Source organism: Phalacrocorax carbo, chromosome 25, assembly GCF_963921805.1.
Source record: "Phalacrocorax carbo chromosome 25, bPhaCar2.1, whole genome shotgun sequence".
Classification (NCBI taxonomy): Eukaryota; Metazoa; Chordata; class Aves; order Suliformes; family Phalacrocoracidae; genus Phalacrocorax; species Phalacrocorax carbo.
Window position 1 is genome coordinate 837,874 of NC_087537.1, and position 14,855 is coordinate 852,728.

General features: G+C 68.1%; 1 protein-coding gene across 1 annotated transcript; it reads left to right on the forward strand.

The window, feature by feature from the left end:
- Nucleotides 1-1,264: 1,264 nt before the first annotated feature.
- Nucleotides 1,265-13,963, forward strand: LOC135317212 (inactive phospholipase C-like protein 2). The gene is made up of 6 exons (XM_064473086.1): nucleotides 1,265-1,471; nucleotides 7,294-9,783; nucleotides 10,004-10,207; nucleotides 10,732-10,807; nucleotides 12,700-12,809; nucleotides 13,049-13,963. Exons 1-6 carry the CDS (start codon nucleotides 1,286-1,288, stop codon nucleotides 13,232-13,234), a joined length of 3,252 nt encoding a protein of 1,083 aa, XP_064329156.1. The 5' UTR covers nucleotides 1,265-1,285; the 3' UTR covers nucleotides 13,235-13,963.
- Nucleotides 13,964-14,855: the final 892 nt, after the last annotated feature.

Genomic DNA, 14,855 nt, shown 5'->3' on the forward strand with positions numbered 1-14,855 from the left:
GGTTTATTTTAAGGGCTGGTGAGCCGCGGGGCTGGGGGAACCCGCTGTGCGGGCAGCTGCTGCCGGGGTCGGGGCAAGCCAGGCCGCTGGCAGAGGACAAGGTCCGCACAAAGCATCCCCCCACCGGTGCAGCCAAATCCTCCGTCGGGGATGGAAGCTGGGCTAAGGCCCCTTCCTGCCATCCCTGCCGGGAAAAAAGCCTGGGGCAAAATTCTTGGTGCAAGTAGGGAAGAAGTGGTGCCTGCAGCGGTGCGGGGGATGCCCGAGGTGGGGGGAGTCGGGAGCCTGGATTGCTGCCGGCGCCGTGGGGATGCTGGGTCAGCCGGCATCAGGGGTGCCTGGCACCGGCAGGGTACGGGCTGGGGTTTAGTGGGGAGTGGGGCGGCGGTGGCTGGATAAAGGCCGGGGTGGTGAACCCAGGCTCCGGGGGGTACGTGGGGGGGCTCTGGGCAGCCTTGCACTGGCAGAGACCTGCACAACTGGATCTAGCGCAGAGACTCCAGTGAGGCTGCTGGTACCGCTGCCTGTGCTACGCACGCCCACCGCCCCACCATCCCCCCGGGCCCCGGCAGGCTCCTGCACCCGAGGCAAGCACGGCCCCGCCGGAGGCCCCGCAGGGACCCGGTCCCGCAGCAAAAGCCTCGACCCCCTGCGCGGGAGAGCTGTGCTGGCCCAGGGCTTCGCCCGGTGACTCGGGCGCCGGCTCTGGTTGCCCCGCCCGGGTCCTGACCCCGCTGGAGGCTGCAGGGTGCAGGGTGCAAGGTCGGTTTGGGTGCCGGGCTGTGGGTTGTGGGTGCCAGGCTGCAGGGTGCAGGCTTGTTTTGGGTGCCAGGCTGCAGGGTGCCAGGCTGCAGGGCGTGGGCCGGGTTTGGGTGCCAGGCTGCAGGCTCGTTTCGGGTACCAGGCTGCAGGGCGTGGACTGGGTGGGGGTGCCCGGCTGCAGGGTGCGGGCTTGGCCGGGGTCCCACCGGGATGGGGCGGCCGCCGGGCCCGGGCGCTGCAGCGCTGGGCGGAAGCTGGGGGGGGGACGGGGCACCCTGGCGGCGGGAGGTGCCGGTGCCGGTACCCGTTCCCTCTCCCCGCCGCTGCAGCCCGGGGCGGGGGGGGGGTGGGGGTGGGTGTTTGGGGGGCGGCCGCCCCGTCCCCGCCCCCGGCCCGTCCCCTCCTCCCGGCCGCACCGCCTCCCGCCCGCTCCGCCACTGAGCCCGCAGCGGCGGCGGCGGCGGGCGCAGGCTCCGGGGGCGCCCGGGGCCCCGCGGCGGCCGCTGCCCTGAGGCCGCGGGGGATGGCGGAGGGGCCCCGGGGCGCCCCGCCGCCGGGCTCGCCCCGCCCCGCCGCGCCGCTGCCCAACGGGCCCCGCGGCGACGGCGGCGGCGGCGGCAGCCCCGGCTCCGGCTCGGGCAGCAGCAGCCGTGAGGACTCGGCGGAGCGGAGCCCCGCGCCCGCCGCGCCCCGGGCTAGCATCATGAAGGTGAGAGCCCCGCACCGGCCCCGGCCCCTCCCGCCCCCCTCCCCCCGCCCCGCAGCGGGCGACGGCGCCCTCCGGGAGCTGCGCAGGGCTCGGGGAGCCGACCCGTGCCCCCTGCGGGAGCCGCGCGTCCCCCGGCCCCTGAGCCAGTGGGCACCGGCCCTGCCAGCCCGCCGTGCCCGCCGCCGCCTCCCCGGCCGCCCGCCGCCCCCCGGGCTCCCGCCGTGCCCGGCCGGGCGCTGCCCGCATCCCTGGGGCGGGTTTGCGGAGCCGCGGGGCGGCTGCAGCCCCGGATCGGTGCCCGGGGGTCACCCGCCCGGCGGGGCGCGGGGCTTTGCCCCCTGCCCGCGGCACCGGGCTTGCCGGGGCTGCTCTCGCTAGGGCCGGCACGGCATCCCCTTGCCCTGCCTGGCACCTGGGGTCCCCAAGGGCAAAGCCTGGCTCGGGCTTCGTGCGCTGCCGGGCCAGGCCTGTCCTCTTTGCGTGGCTGTGGATTGCCCCGTCCAGCCGCTGCCGTTCCCGTGGCTCCCCTGCAAGGCCACGCTGCTGCGGCGTGGGAGCCACACGGCAGCATTGCCCTGTCCTGCTCGGGGCACTCCTGGGTGCCAGAGGAGATGCCTGGTCCTGAGCACCTTCCGCTTTCCCGTGCTCCCTCCTGCGAAGGTGGTGAGCCTTGGGCCTGGCCTGGGCAGCTCTCAGCCTGCTCCTGCCACCTCCCCGGAGCCGTGCCGCGACTGGGCGGGGGCACTGGCGGGGCCGTGGGCCGGGGAGGGTCTCTGGGGGTCTCCCACGTGGGTGGGCAGTGGGTCACGTGCATGCTTTCCTAAACGAACCCCCCCCCCCAATTGCGCTGAGGCTGGTGATGCTCGCTGACACAATAGGTCGCATCCGCCCGGGACCCGCCTCCCCACACCCGGCAGCCTATTTTAAGCCGGGATTGCTCTGGTGCTATTAATACCCTGCGTGGGGGCTGTTCCCGTTGGTGTCAGCCCAGCCCCGGTCTTCTGCCCCTGGGACCCGGTTCCCTGGGCAGAGGCGTCGGCCCCTTGTCAGGGTGGCCAGAGGGACCCCGCACCTCTCCTCACACCCGCCAGGCTCCTGCTGCAAACTGCTGCGAGAGTGGTCGGGCTGTGCCCTGCACAGTGCTGGTGAGGAGACCCCTTGGTGCTCCCGGGTAGCCAGAGGCCGGTGCCAGTGTGCAGTCTGTGCCCAGTTCCTTTGGGGACCTCGCTGGGGTCCCCTGCTTCTCCCGGGGCCGGGCAGCACGCCTCCCCACTGCTCCCTGCCCAGGAACCAGCGGTGGGTGCTGTGGGCTGGAGGTGAACCCCTTGCTTGCCCCTGGGCTGGCGCATCCCCCATCACCGCCATGCGTCACCGCGGGATTTGGCCTCACGTGAAGGTCGGGTGGCCCAGGGCCAGCACTGCTGGGGGAGGGCGCTGGCACTGGAGCAGGTCAGAGCTGGCCGGCGTCCCCAGCCTGTGCTGGTCTGTCATGCATCTCCAAGTCCATCCTGGACCTGATCCTGCCCTGGTGCTGGAAGGGTGCAGGTCCTGAGTCCCACAGCAGTGAGTTCCCCAGGCTGAGCCTGTCTGTGCTGCAGGACCCCGACTGTGCTGAGCCCCTCCTTGGGCTGAGGCTGGTGGGCAGGGGACAGTGGGCAGACATGCTGCCTGTGGGATCGCGCAGGGACCGGCTGCCCATGCTGTGCTCCTCCTGCCCTCTCCCATTTGGAGGAAGTGGTCCTGGTGCTTCCCCAGCGCAGCTCTCCCATCCCTGAGTGGGGACAGGGGACAGAGCACGTCCTCCATCAGTCCCTCTGCTGTCACCGGCTGACACCCCTCTCTGCCCATGCTGCGGGGTCTGTGGCAACTTCGCTGCTCCCCTGCATGGTGGTGGGTGGGAGTCAGGGGCTGTGCTGGCAGCTCCGCTGTGGTGCCGGTGCAGGGGCTGCGGGGTGGGCCTGGTGCCACGAGCCCGGCTACAGCTTGGAGTGAAGGCACAAACAAGCCACGGGCAGCGGCCTGGGCAGGGGCTGGCTGCTGACGAAGTAGAGGCACACGTGGGAAAAGCTGCCGGCTCTGTTATTTTGTGGGATTTCCAGAAAAGGCTGGAGGAGTGAATCTGAAAGTGAGAATCAGTGGCTGTGCTGGGCCAGGGGGAGCCCAGGGCTGGCTGTGCTGGGCAGCGGCAGAGCTGGCTCCCTGCAGCGATGGGGAGGGCAGCATCCCCATGCCCTGGCTGGAGGACTTGTTCCCTGCTTTCCTCTCAGGCTGGAAGTGGAGGGGGCTGCAGGTCTGGTGAGCTGGGAGGATGCTGGAGAGGGGCTGGGTGGGCTTACTGGATCTGTTCCTCCCTGCTGCAGGAGGTGACCCTTCCCCGGTGGTCTTCTGTCCTGATCCCTGCGTGGGCCCCCTCCCCATCCCGTGCCAGCCCCAGGATCTGTGCTGTGCCTCTGCGCGGGGCTCCAGCTCCACAGCCCCTCGCTGGGTAGTGGCAGCTGGTGCCGCGGGGAGTGGATGTGTCACTCGCTATATTCTTGGCAGGGAACAAACGATGGTAGAAAAGCCCTGGCTGTGCCTGCCCTCCCACTACCTCCGCTCCAGTGCTGCTGGCTGCTGCCTGCTGTCCGCATCCCTGCTTACACTGCCCAGCTCGGGAATGGGGACAGTGGGAAGAATCAGGACCTGGGGAAACTGGCTGTGGACGAATCACGTCACAGCCAGGCTGGGAAACAGCCCTGTCCCCTGGGTGAAACGTGACGCCACTGAGTGCCCCATGGTCTGGAGAAGGGTCTTGCTGCTGGAGTAGCAGGAGTCCTGCTCCCCTGGCTGGGCAGCAGGGCCATGGTTAGGCTGAGACGCCTCAGCCCCAGAAGCTTTCAGTTCCTCTGTCTCCTCTTGTCACGAGCTGCTGTGTGGCAGGGACCCCCCCGGCCAGGCCTCGGGGGATAACGGGAAGGGAGGGGCAGCCGACAGGCCTTTCCCCATCCCTGTGCTTGGGAGCGGGTTGCTTGGCTGGGTAACGGTGGCGGTCATGTGGCAGCTGAGATTAGGGCTTCCGTGCTTGCCAGGGCACTAATCACAGGAGGTAACTGGCTGAAGAGGTGCTTAGCACATGTTGCAGAGCTGGGCAGGGCGCAGGCAGCTGGGTTCGGACGTGCCCTCCGTGCCCAGCTGGATGCCTGCGCTCACCATTGGCATCACAGTCAGCATCGGCATCGCGTTCAGTGTGTCTTCCCTCTGCAGAGCCAGCCTATGTGGGTGCGATGTGTGTGGCAGTGCTGGCAAGAGCCCTGCCTGCTTGCTGCCAGCTTGGCGGCACAGCGTGCAGGATGCCCTACTCCTGCCGGCGCCCTGACCTGTGGCCGGGGATGCTCTGTGCTCCTGCGGCGGTGGGTGCCATACCCTCCTGCCTCTGCTGCTGACCTACTTCTCACCTGATGGAGCCCTGCCTGCCCTGCTCCTGCCTGCCCTGCTCCTGCCTGCCCTGCTCCTGCCTGCCCTGCTCCTGCCTGCCCTGCTCCTGCCTGCCCTGCTCCTGCCTGCCCTGCTCCTGCCTGCCCTGCTCCTGCCTGCCCTGCTCCTGCCTGCCCTGTGCCTCACAGAGCACATAGCAAGGCATCCCCAGGGTGGAAGCCCACCTGGAAAACACCTGTGTGATGGGCTGCTGGGGAGCACCGGCTTTTCCCCACCCATCCCTGGGCCAGGGTGTGAAGCCGTTGGGCGGCTGTGGGCAGGAGGCCCCACATGGCTGCTGCTACTGGCTCACTGGGTGGAAAGACTGGGAGCTCCTGGAGTGGGGTGGCAGCGGCGCCCACAGAGGTTCGCTTGTGTGGATGGTGAGAGCAGAGCCCATCTATTGCAGGGCACGCTCGGGTCTGTGCCACGCATCTGCGCCCCAAAGCGCTGCAGCTGGCACCCCCTCCCCTTGCCAAAGCCCTGGGGGATGGGGAGCTGCAGGGAGGGTTTTTGGGTTTTTGCCCTGGGTTGGGGGTGGCCCAGGGCCCGGTGGGGCTGGCGCTGGAGGGGTGGGTCTGGCTGCCTGTGGTGGGCACAGCTGGAGGCAGGTCCCCGGGCGCATGCAGGTCCCCCGCCCGTGTTTCCTTTCCGGATGGATTTCCTGTTTTCGGCTGTGGGGCCCGGTGCAGAGCCGCCCAGGGTGGGGTGTGCCGGGGTGGGGAGCGGGTCCACAGAGGTGCGGGGGTCCTGGCCAGTGTGGGAGGGACCACTCCTCGGTGTCAGGCAGCACCCTGCGGTGGGGGCGAGGGCTGGGGCTGCCATCAGTGGAGCGCTCAGATTGCTGCTCACAGGAAGCGTCCCATCGGCAAGTCCTTCCCCATGGGGTTTACCGATTGCGTGACCTGCCGCTGAGCCCCCCCCGCTGACCAAGGCTGGCTGGGGTCTTGCACCCTGGCATGGTGGCCCCTGGCAGCTGGGTCCCTGGCTCAGCCCTGGGGATGGTTGTCCCAGGTTTGTGGTGGGGCTCCGGGGCATGCTGTGCATCACCACCCCACTGCCTGGGGAGGCTGCAAAGGCGGGGGGGCAGCTGCTGCTGGCTGGGGTGCCCAGGAGCCATCTGAGCAAGGGACACCCCACCATGAGCCGACTGCTCCCTGTCTGGGAAGGCATCTCCCTCCGGGCTGGCAGGATCCAGCCAGCTCTAGCATGGGACCCAGGGCTGGGGCTGTTTCCCATCACCAGGACGCTGTGTCCTAGTCACTCCTGGGGGCAGCTGGCTGGCCGCCTGCGTGACCCGTCCCGATTGCCCTGGGCCCCATGGGGGCAGATCCAGACCCTTTGGGGTCAAGCACAGGGATGTGCTTGACCAGGCTGCTGGGCCACTCTGCGGCAGCCCCTCGTGAGAGGTGTGGAAGCTTTCGGGGTGATGGAGGGGGACACCCCCTCGCCCCCAGCCTGGGCAGCTGGGCAGGACCTGCCTCTGCTGGAGACACCACCTGATTAGAGGTGACTCACCATAATCTTGAAGAAGTGGATTAAATCTCCTCCTGCTGCACTACTTAATGAAATCCATCCCATAATATACTCCTGGCCCTGCTGTTCCCCCTCATCCCCCGCCCCGCCCCAGCCCCTCAGCAGCAGGGTTCCCCTTCCCCGCTGAGGGGCAGGGCTGCTGCAGGGGTACGGGCAGAGTGCGGGCGTGGGGCGCAGGCAGCAGACAGCCCGGACCCGCTGCGGGACGGGGCCATGGGCTGTGCTCGTCCCCAGCGTGTGGCACTTGCAGGTGGCTGTCCTGCATCGCTCCCCAGCACACGGAGTGGGGCATCTGGCCAGAGCTCCCCAGGAGCAGCTCTGCCTGTGCATTGCCTCAGGGTGCCCCAGGCGTCCTCACACCCCACTGCCATGGTGCCTGGGGCACAGGGGAGGGCATATGGGGCTGTGGCATGTGCCCCTCAGCAGGGATGGGGCTGCTGTGGGCACAGGCTGGGCGGCTGTTTTCCTCTGGTGTCCCCAGGCTGGGGAGTTGGGGACCATGCTGGGCTGCCTGTGCTCCGACGGTGAGTGAGCAGTGGGGAAGGATCCAGCTTGGGGCCAGGAGCAGGAAGGAAGGAAGGAAAGCTGAGTTAAAATAAGCCAGGCAGCAAGCCGTGGGGGAGGCCAGGGCTGGAGCCAGCTCCCAGCCTCTGGGGAGAGGGTCGGACTGGGGCAGACTGGGCCTCATGTGGTGCTGAGGCACCCTGGGATGCTGCGCTGTGCATCAGGGCTGGGGTGGGGAGAGCATGCAGCAGGAGGGCACTGGGAGCTGGTGGGGCACATGCTGCCTGCCCCATATCTGATGGCTCTGTCCCCTTTTCCCACCCTGGCAGGATGGCTCCCGGCAGCGGCTGCCGCATAAGAAGAAGACGGTGTCCTTCAGCACCATGCCCAACGACCGCAAGATCAACAGCACGGCCGCCTGCATCTCCTTCATGCTAGAGGGCTGCGAGCTGAAGAAGGTGCGCTCCAACTCCCGCATGTACAGCCGCTTCTTCGTGCTGGATGCTGACATGCGCTCTGTGCGCTGGGAGCCCTCCAAGAAGGACTCAGAGAAGGCCAAGATCGAGATCAAGTCGGTCAAAGAGGTGCGTGTGGGCAAGAAGACGCCTGTCCTGCGGAGCAATGGCCTCTCCGACCAGTTCCCGGATGAGTGCGCCTTCTCCATCATTTACGGAGACAACTACGAGTCCCTGGACCTGGTGGCCAGCTCAGCTGACGTGGTGAGTGCCTGGGTGATGGGGCTCCGGTACCTGGTGTCCTACGGGAAGCACACCCCCGAGGCACCTGGGACAGGCCACCCCAGTCTCCGGACCTCCTGGATCTCCTCTGTCTTCGACCTCGCCGACCTGGAGAAGTCTGGCCGCATCCCCGTGTCCCGGGCTGTGCAGCTGATCAAAGCGCTCAACCCAGGCATGAAGACCTCCACCATTGAGCTAAAGTTCAAGGAGCTGCAGAAGGCCAGCGAGCGTCCTGGTGTGGAGGTGGCCTGCGACCTCTTCGTGGAGGCATACTGCGAGCTCTGCACCCGCCCTGAGATCTTCTTCTTGCTGGTGCAGTTCTCCAGCAACAAGGAGTACCTGGGTCTGAAGGACCTGCTGATGTTCCTGGAGGTGGAGCAGGGCATGGAGGGTGTGACGGAGGAGAAATGCTTGGAGATCGTCAGCAAGTACGAACCCTCCAAGGAGGGCCGGGAGAAGGGCTACCTGGCCATCGATGGCTTCACGCGCTACCTGCTCTCCGCCGACTGCTCCATCTTCGACCCGCAGCACCGCAAGGTGTGCCAGGACATGGCACAGCCCCTCTCCCACTACTACATCAGCTCTGCCCACAGCGCCTGCCTGCTGGAGGACAACTTCTGGGGCCGCTCAGACATCAGCGGCTACATCAGTGCCCTGGGCCTGGGCTGCCGCAGCATCGAGCTGGTGCTGTGGGATGGGCCCGAGGGCGAGCCCGTGGTGTACACCAGTCCCTCGGCCGCTTCCTGCGTGCCCTTCCGCGCCGTGGTGGGGCTGATTGACCAGCACGCCTTCACCGCCTCCGCCTACCCCCTCATCCTCTGCCTGGTGGTGCGCTGCTCGGCCCCCCAGCAGCGCCTCGCCGCCCAGTGCCTGCGCAAGACGCTGGGGGAGAAGCTGTACCTGGAGCCCCCCAACCCCACCGCGTCCTACCTGCCCTCCCCGGAGCAGCTCAAGGGCCGCATCCTCATCAAGGGCAAGAAGCTGCCGCCCGGCTGCGAGGACAGCGAGGGGGAGGTGTCGGACGAGGAGGAAGGCTGGGAGCTGGCGCGGCGGCTGGGCCAGGAGGACCAGGAGGCGCCGGAGGGAGGAGGTCCACGGCGGGTGCGCCTCAGCCGGGAGCTCTCGGAGCTGGTGAGCCTCTGCCAGGCCGTCCCCTTCCAGGACTTTGAGAGCTCGCGGCGCGGGCAGCGCTACTGGGAGATGTGCTCCTTCAGCGAGGTGGAGGCAGGACGCTTCGCCAACGAGTGCCCAGCTGAGCTGGTGAGCTACAACAAGCGGTTCCTCTCCCGCGTCTACCCCAGCCCCATGCGCATCGACGCCAGCAACATGAACCCCCAGGACTTCTGGAAGTGCGGCTGCCAGATGGTAGCCATGAACTACCAGACACCAGGGCTCATGATGGACCTGAACGCGGGCTGGTTCCGGCAGAACGGGGCCTGCGGCTACGTCCTCCGTCCCGCCATCATGCGGGAGGAGGTCTCCTACTTCAGTGCCAATGCCAAGGACTCCTTGCCTGGGGTGCCTGCCCAGCTCTTGCACCTCAAGGTCATCAGTGGGCAGAACCTGCCCAAGCCCAAGGGCTCGGGAGCCAAGGGGGAGGTGGTGGAGCCTTACGTCTGCGCTGAGATCCACGGCATTCCGGCCGACTGCGCCGAGCACCGCACCAAGACGGCCCTGCAGAGCGGGGACAACCCCATCTTCGACGAGAGCCTGGAGTTCCAGATCAACTTGCCGGAGCTGGCCGTCCTGCGCTTTGTCGTGCTGGACGACGACTACATCGGGGATGAATTCATCGCCCAGTACACCATCCCCTTCGAGTGCCTGCAGCCCGGCTACCGCCACGTCCCCCTCCAGTCCCTGGCTGGGGAGCCCCTGCCCCATGCCACCCTCTTTGTGCACGTGGCTATCACCGACCGCCGTGGGGGGGGCAAGGGGCACCGCCGGGGGCTGGCGGGGCGCCGGGGCCGCCGGGTGCGGGAGTACACCTCCACCAAGGCCACTGGCATCAAGGCCATTGACGAGGTCTTCCGGACAGCCACCCAGCCACTGCGGGAGGCCACCGACCTGCGGGAGAACGTGCAGGTACGGACCCTGCGGAGGCACCAGGGGACCTGGTTTCTGCGGGGGAGGACGGGGCCGGACCATGAGCGGTGGGGAGCCTGGGAGTCCCCCCTTCTTCCTGGGGGATGTGGGCGAGGACCCTCATCTGGAGCAGAGAGCCGGGGGAAATGGGAATGTTCACAGCAGGGGTGCTCTTGAGGCCCTCCCAGGCTGAGCCCCTGACGCCGGTCTCTGCCCGCAGAATGCGCTGGTCTCCTTCAAGGAGCTGTGCGGGCTGACACCCGCCGCCAACATGAAGCAATGCATCCTGACGGTGGCCACGTGGCTGCTACACAGTGACAGTGCGCCCAGCGTCACCCTCAACCTGGCAGAGCGGTACCCCCCGATGGAGGCCCAGGGCCCCATCCCGGACCTGCTGCGCAAGGTCCTCACCGCCTACGAGACGGTAAGTGCCGTCCCTCTGGGGCTTGGCTCCTTATGGGGATGCTCTGTGGGGCCGGCGGCACCAGGACCACCGCCCTGCCCGGGATGCGGGGACCCCAAACTTGCTGCACCCATCCCAGTGTAGGGGGAGGCTGGTGGGGGCTGCATAGCGGGCTGCCCAGGGAGGAGTCTTATCGAGGCACAGACTTGCCCTGCTCAGTATGAGCCCTGGGACTCTGCAGCCCCCGTCCCCCTGCCCGTGCTGCCTGCACCCTGTGCCAGGGCCAGCTGGCGGGGCATCCTGCGGTCCCCGCCTAGCGGGAGAAATCCCATTAATAGCCGCAGCCAGAGCCGCTTCCTTCCTTTGTGTTGGAGGGGGACCTGGCTGCCGGCCAGGCGCTGGTCACACCACACCTGGCTGGGCGAGGAGGGCCAGACCCCGGCCACTGCGCCGCGGCGAGGGGCAGCCCCTTTCTCCCCATCCACTCTGCTGGGGAGTGCGTGGGCTGGGGGCTGTCCAGCTCCTCACACCGCCCCTCTCCCCAGATGATCCAGACCAGCCGGACGCTGATCGAGTCCGCCGACGCGGTGTATGGCAAGCTCATCCAGGCGCAGCAGGCAGGTGGGTCCCGGGAGGGCAGCCCTGGTGCTGCTCCATGCCACAGACCCAGGCACAGCCCAGGGGGCCGGGCGCAGGGGGGCCATGTCTCTGCGCTGGGCTGGGGGCACGTGTCCCCACGGGGCTCAGTTCCGGGGGTCTGGCACCAGTCTCCGGACCTGGGCACAGGCACAGCCAAGCGTGCCGGCATTTTTGGCCATGCATTTGCACACCTGCCATGTGTGGCGGAGGACGAGGAGTGCATGTCTGCACCCCAGGCGGGTGCATGCTGTGCCCAGAGTTCAGTGGCAGAGCAGCCGGGGCTGGCTGGTCGTGGGAGAGCGATTTCCAGCTGGGGTGGCCCCAAGTCCGGCTCTCTGGTTTTCCCATGTCCCAGCCGCACAGGGTGGGCACGGGAAGCTGCTGGGTGCCGCCGGGGTGCTGGGATGTGGGGCTGCCTGCGCCAGGGCCGGGTGCTGGGCGGGTGGGCTGCAGAGGCTGTGCGGGAGGGATGGGAGAGAGGGAGGGGAGAGATGGAGGGGAGCGGAGGAGGCTGATGAGGAAGCGGGGAAGAGTCATTAGCTGCCAAACACCAGAATATAATTAGCACCAGAAATAACAGACTGGGGCTGACGGTAGAAGTGGCAACTGAATGTTACGACTTCCAAGACACATGGCTGAACCCACACAGGCAGGTGCTGCTGGCTGCCTGTCCCGGTCCTGCCCCCTCGTCCTGCCCCCACCCCAGCGCTGCCCGTGACCCCCAGCCTGGACCAGGCACTGATGGCTGTGTGGCCCCTCTGCAGGCTTGGGCCCCACAGGGATAGCCCCAGCCCTGGGTGCACAGGGGGATGCCGGCCTGGGGGCTCCTGGGGGCTCCCCACAGGGCTGGGAGAGCGCCAGGAGCTGGAGTGGCTGGGGAGGAAGGAGGGGGCCCTACTCTACCACCCCCAGCTGGTACCAGCCTTGCTGCCAGCAGCCTTGTTTGTTCCCTGCCTGCGCGGCAGCCCGGAAATCTCCCCGAGCTCTTGGCTTTCGGCTCTGCCACCGCTGCCAGCGCCAGGGGGAGCGGCGGGGGGGGGGCAGGACACGGGCTGGGGTGCGGGGCACGGGTGGGATCTGCACCCTTCTGTGCCACTCTGGCTGCGGGAGCCCCACTGCTGTGCTGGTGGGGTGCGCGGGGCAGAGGGGCTCTGGGGTTTGTGGCTGCTGCCTCTGCCTGGCCCCTCAAGGCGGTGGCAGGCAGTGGTTTGGGGGCTGCAACCCCCACCCTGGGGTGCAGCCTGGGGTGCTGCCTGTCCCTGCTTTTGCCCCGGCTGTGCTGCAGATAAGCCCCTGCAGTGCCAGCCCGGCCCGTGCCCGGCTGGTGGGTGCTGTGGGGTCCAGGGAGGTGCCGGCTGGGGGTGGGGGTGCGGGGCTGGGGGTGTGCTGATTGACAGCACGTGGGAGAGCAGGCTTGCGTGGGAGCCCTCGTGTGGGCCCGGAGCCGGTGCTGCGTCAGGAGGGGTAAATATAGCACCCGCTCACGGGGACGTCACGCGGTGCACAGTGTGGGGGCCTGCGCTCGGGGGGGGGGGCAGGCGGCCCGGCTCTGAGCCCCCTGGGTGGGCTGCAGTGTGCAAGATCCATGCCTCTGTGGGGGTAGTCGCTGCCCTTCTGAACCCCACAGCCTCCAGGGCCCAAAACCACCAAGGGCTGGGGCTGAGTGCAATGCCGGGGTGGTGGGGGCTCCATCGGCCCATTGCTCCTGGCACAGAGGAGGCTCGGGGCTGCTGGGGCAGTGGGGAGCCCACCCAGCCTGCACCCCCATGCCAGGCGAAGGGCGTCCCTCTGGCTCGGTCCCTGTCCATGGCAGGCAGTGGCCATCCCTGTGCAAGGGGCTCCGCGCCTGCTAAGTGATGCTCCCGTCTGCGCAGGCATGGACTTCCACAAGGAGCTGCACCGCATCGAGGCCAAGGAGGGGCTGCGGGGCCGCAAGCTGCAGAAGGCACTGGAGAGCTTCGCCTGGAACATCACCGTCCTGAAGGTGAGGGGCGAGGGCAGCGCGGCCCCCTCCCCACCCCACTCTGCCACCCCCGCCCCACCGACCTGCACCCAGGGGATGCTCTGGGAGCGCTGGAGATGGCATGGGCCAGTTCAGGCAGTGCCTGTACCCAGTAAGACCCCTTGTGGGTGGTGGTCGGTCAACCCATGCTCCACGCAGGGGGTCCGGGCAGCCCGAGTGGTCAGCCCTGGGTCGGCCCCTGACGCCCTCTCCCCCTGCAGGGCCAGGCTGATCTCCTGAAGCACGCCAAGGCAGAGGCACTGGACAACCTGTGGCAGATCCACAACGCAGGACAGTCCTGCGGCATTGGCAGGAACGGCTCAGCCTCGCCAGAGCCCTCCCGGCTGCGTGCCCCGCTGGAGCCCATCCCTGAGACGGAAGGAGGTGGTGACACGGCATCCTGCTGACCCTGGCCTGGAGCTCAGGGGCCTGGACTGAGCAACCCCCTGCCCACATGTGCTGGGACCAGGGAGCTCCAGCCTGCACACGGACGGGCAGCTGCCTGCCTGCAAGCTCAGTGTGCGTGAAGGGACATGTGTGGGGCTGGGTGCCTGCGCTCCGCCATGCCAAGGGGACGCAGCAAGGCCCAGCAGGGAGGTTGGGGAGGGGTGTCCATGCTCCCGCTTGCCCCACGCTGAGCTCCCAGGGCCTCATCCATCTCCCCCACCCTCTTCTGGAGCAAGCACCCTGCTGTGGGGCCAGTGGCGATGCTGGCACCCCAGTGCCTGTGTGCATGTACCCCTAGCCTGCTGTGCCAGACTCTTCTTGTAAAAGCAGCCCTGGGTCTGGGCTCCTGCCCCCATCCAAGGCTGCAGGTTTTGCCTTCGCAAGCCCTGGAGAAAACCTGCCTATTGGGAAGGGTCCTGGTCGGTCCCTATCCCCTCTGTGCAGGGGAGCGGGTCCCTAACCCTCCCTGGCGACCCTGGGGCCCCTGCTGTGCAGAGGGGCCATGAGGCTCTGGGGTGCAGTGGGCGGCGGGCCGCAGCAGACCAACCTGGGCAGCAGATTTGGGTCTGGCATCAGGGAAACACTGGGGCTCGTCCGCCAGGGTGAGTGGGTCCTGGCACAAGCGATGGGTGAGGGGCGGTCCAAGGTCAGACCGGGGCTGCAGAGCATTATAAAGAGTGTGAGACCTACCCTGGTGCCCTGCTGCTCCCTTCGTGTGTGGCGCCAGGGTGGGATGGGGTCACCAAAGGGGATGGAGGGCGGCACTGCGTAGGGGGACCCTGGTGGCACCATCCCTCCCCTGGCACCAGCCAGGCGCAGGGTGATGTCTCCTCACGTCAAGGAGTCGTGCAGCTGCCCAGCACCCCTTTGTTCGGGGAGGTAATTAGCCTAATGGGGCCACGAGGAGCAGACCCGCGCGCTGCCGCTGGCGGGAGCAGGCCAGCGCCTCGCCAGCACTGACTTTCAGCCCCTTTGTGCTGGCCCAGCCGCGGAGCCCATGGGCAATTATGGCCTCATTAGTGCCACGCACCCCGGCCACTGCGCCCGGCCCACCAGCACCCACACAATGAGGAGCTGCAAATGAGGGGAAAGGCCTGGCCGGTCTCTGAGCTACCGGCCACAGCGCGCCCGCGTCTCCCAGAGACCAGCCGCTCCGCCTGGCCCCGACGGTATTTTTGGCAGCACTATTGTGCCAGGCCCTATAAAGCAGTGGCTGCAGCGGGTGGCGCAGGGTGCTGTGCTCTCGGCTGCCTGGTGGGACATGCCCCAGCGCTGCTTGGCCGCCTGAAGACCCCAGGAAGGATGGAGGTGCCCAATGCCAAGGTGGGGCTGGGGCCCTGCAGCCTGTGGGGCTGGGAGGGCAGCAATGGGGGGGAGGTTGGGCTGTGGGGCCGGGGCTCTGGGGGTGCAGGAGAGCCTGGCCAGTTCCTCAGGAAGCCCTGAGCATGCAGCTCCTCTGCAGGGCTCCCCAACCATGGCCAGCAGATGATCGGGGGTCTCAGCCCCGTGTGGCCTCCTTGGCAGGGAGCTGGCTGTGCAGTGCCTGCGGTGTCGAGTGTGGGTGCTCTTGCTCCTCGTCCC

Coding starts and splice junctions, on each gene's coding strand:
- LOC135317212 (XM_064473086.1), top strand. CDS start 1,286: ATGGCGGAGGGGCCCCGGGGCGCCCCGCCGCCGGGCTCGCCCCGCCCC. Junction 9,784..10,003: donor ACCTGCGGGAGAACGTGCAG/GTACGGACCCTG, acceptor CTCTGCCCGCAG/AATGCGCTGGTCTCCTTCAA. Junction 12,810..13,048: donor GGAACATCACCGTCCTGAAG/GTGAGGGGCGAG, acceptor CTCCCCCTGCAG/GGCCAGGCTGATCTCCTGAA.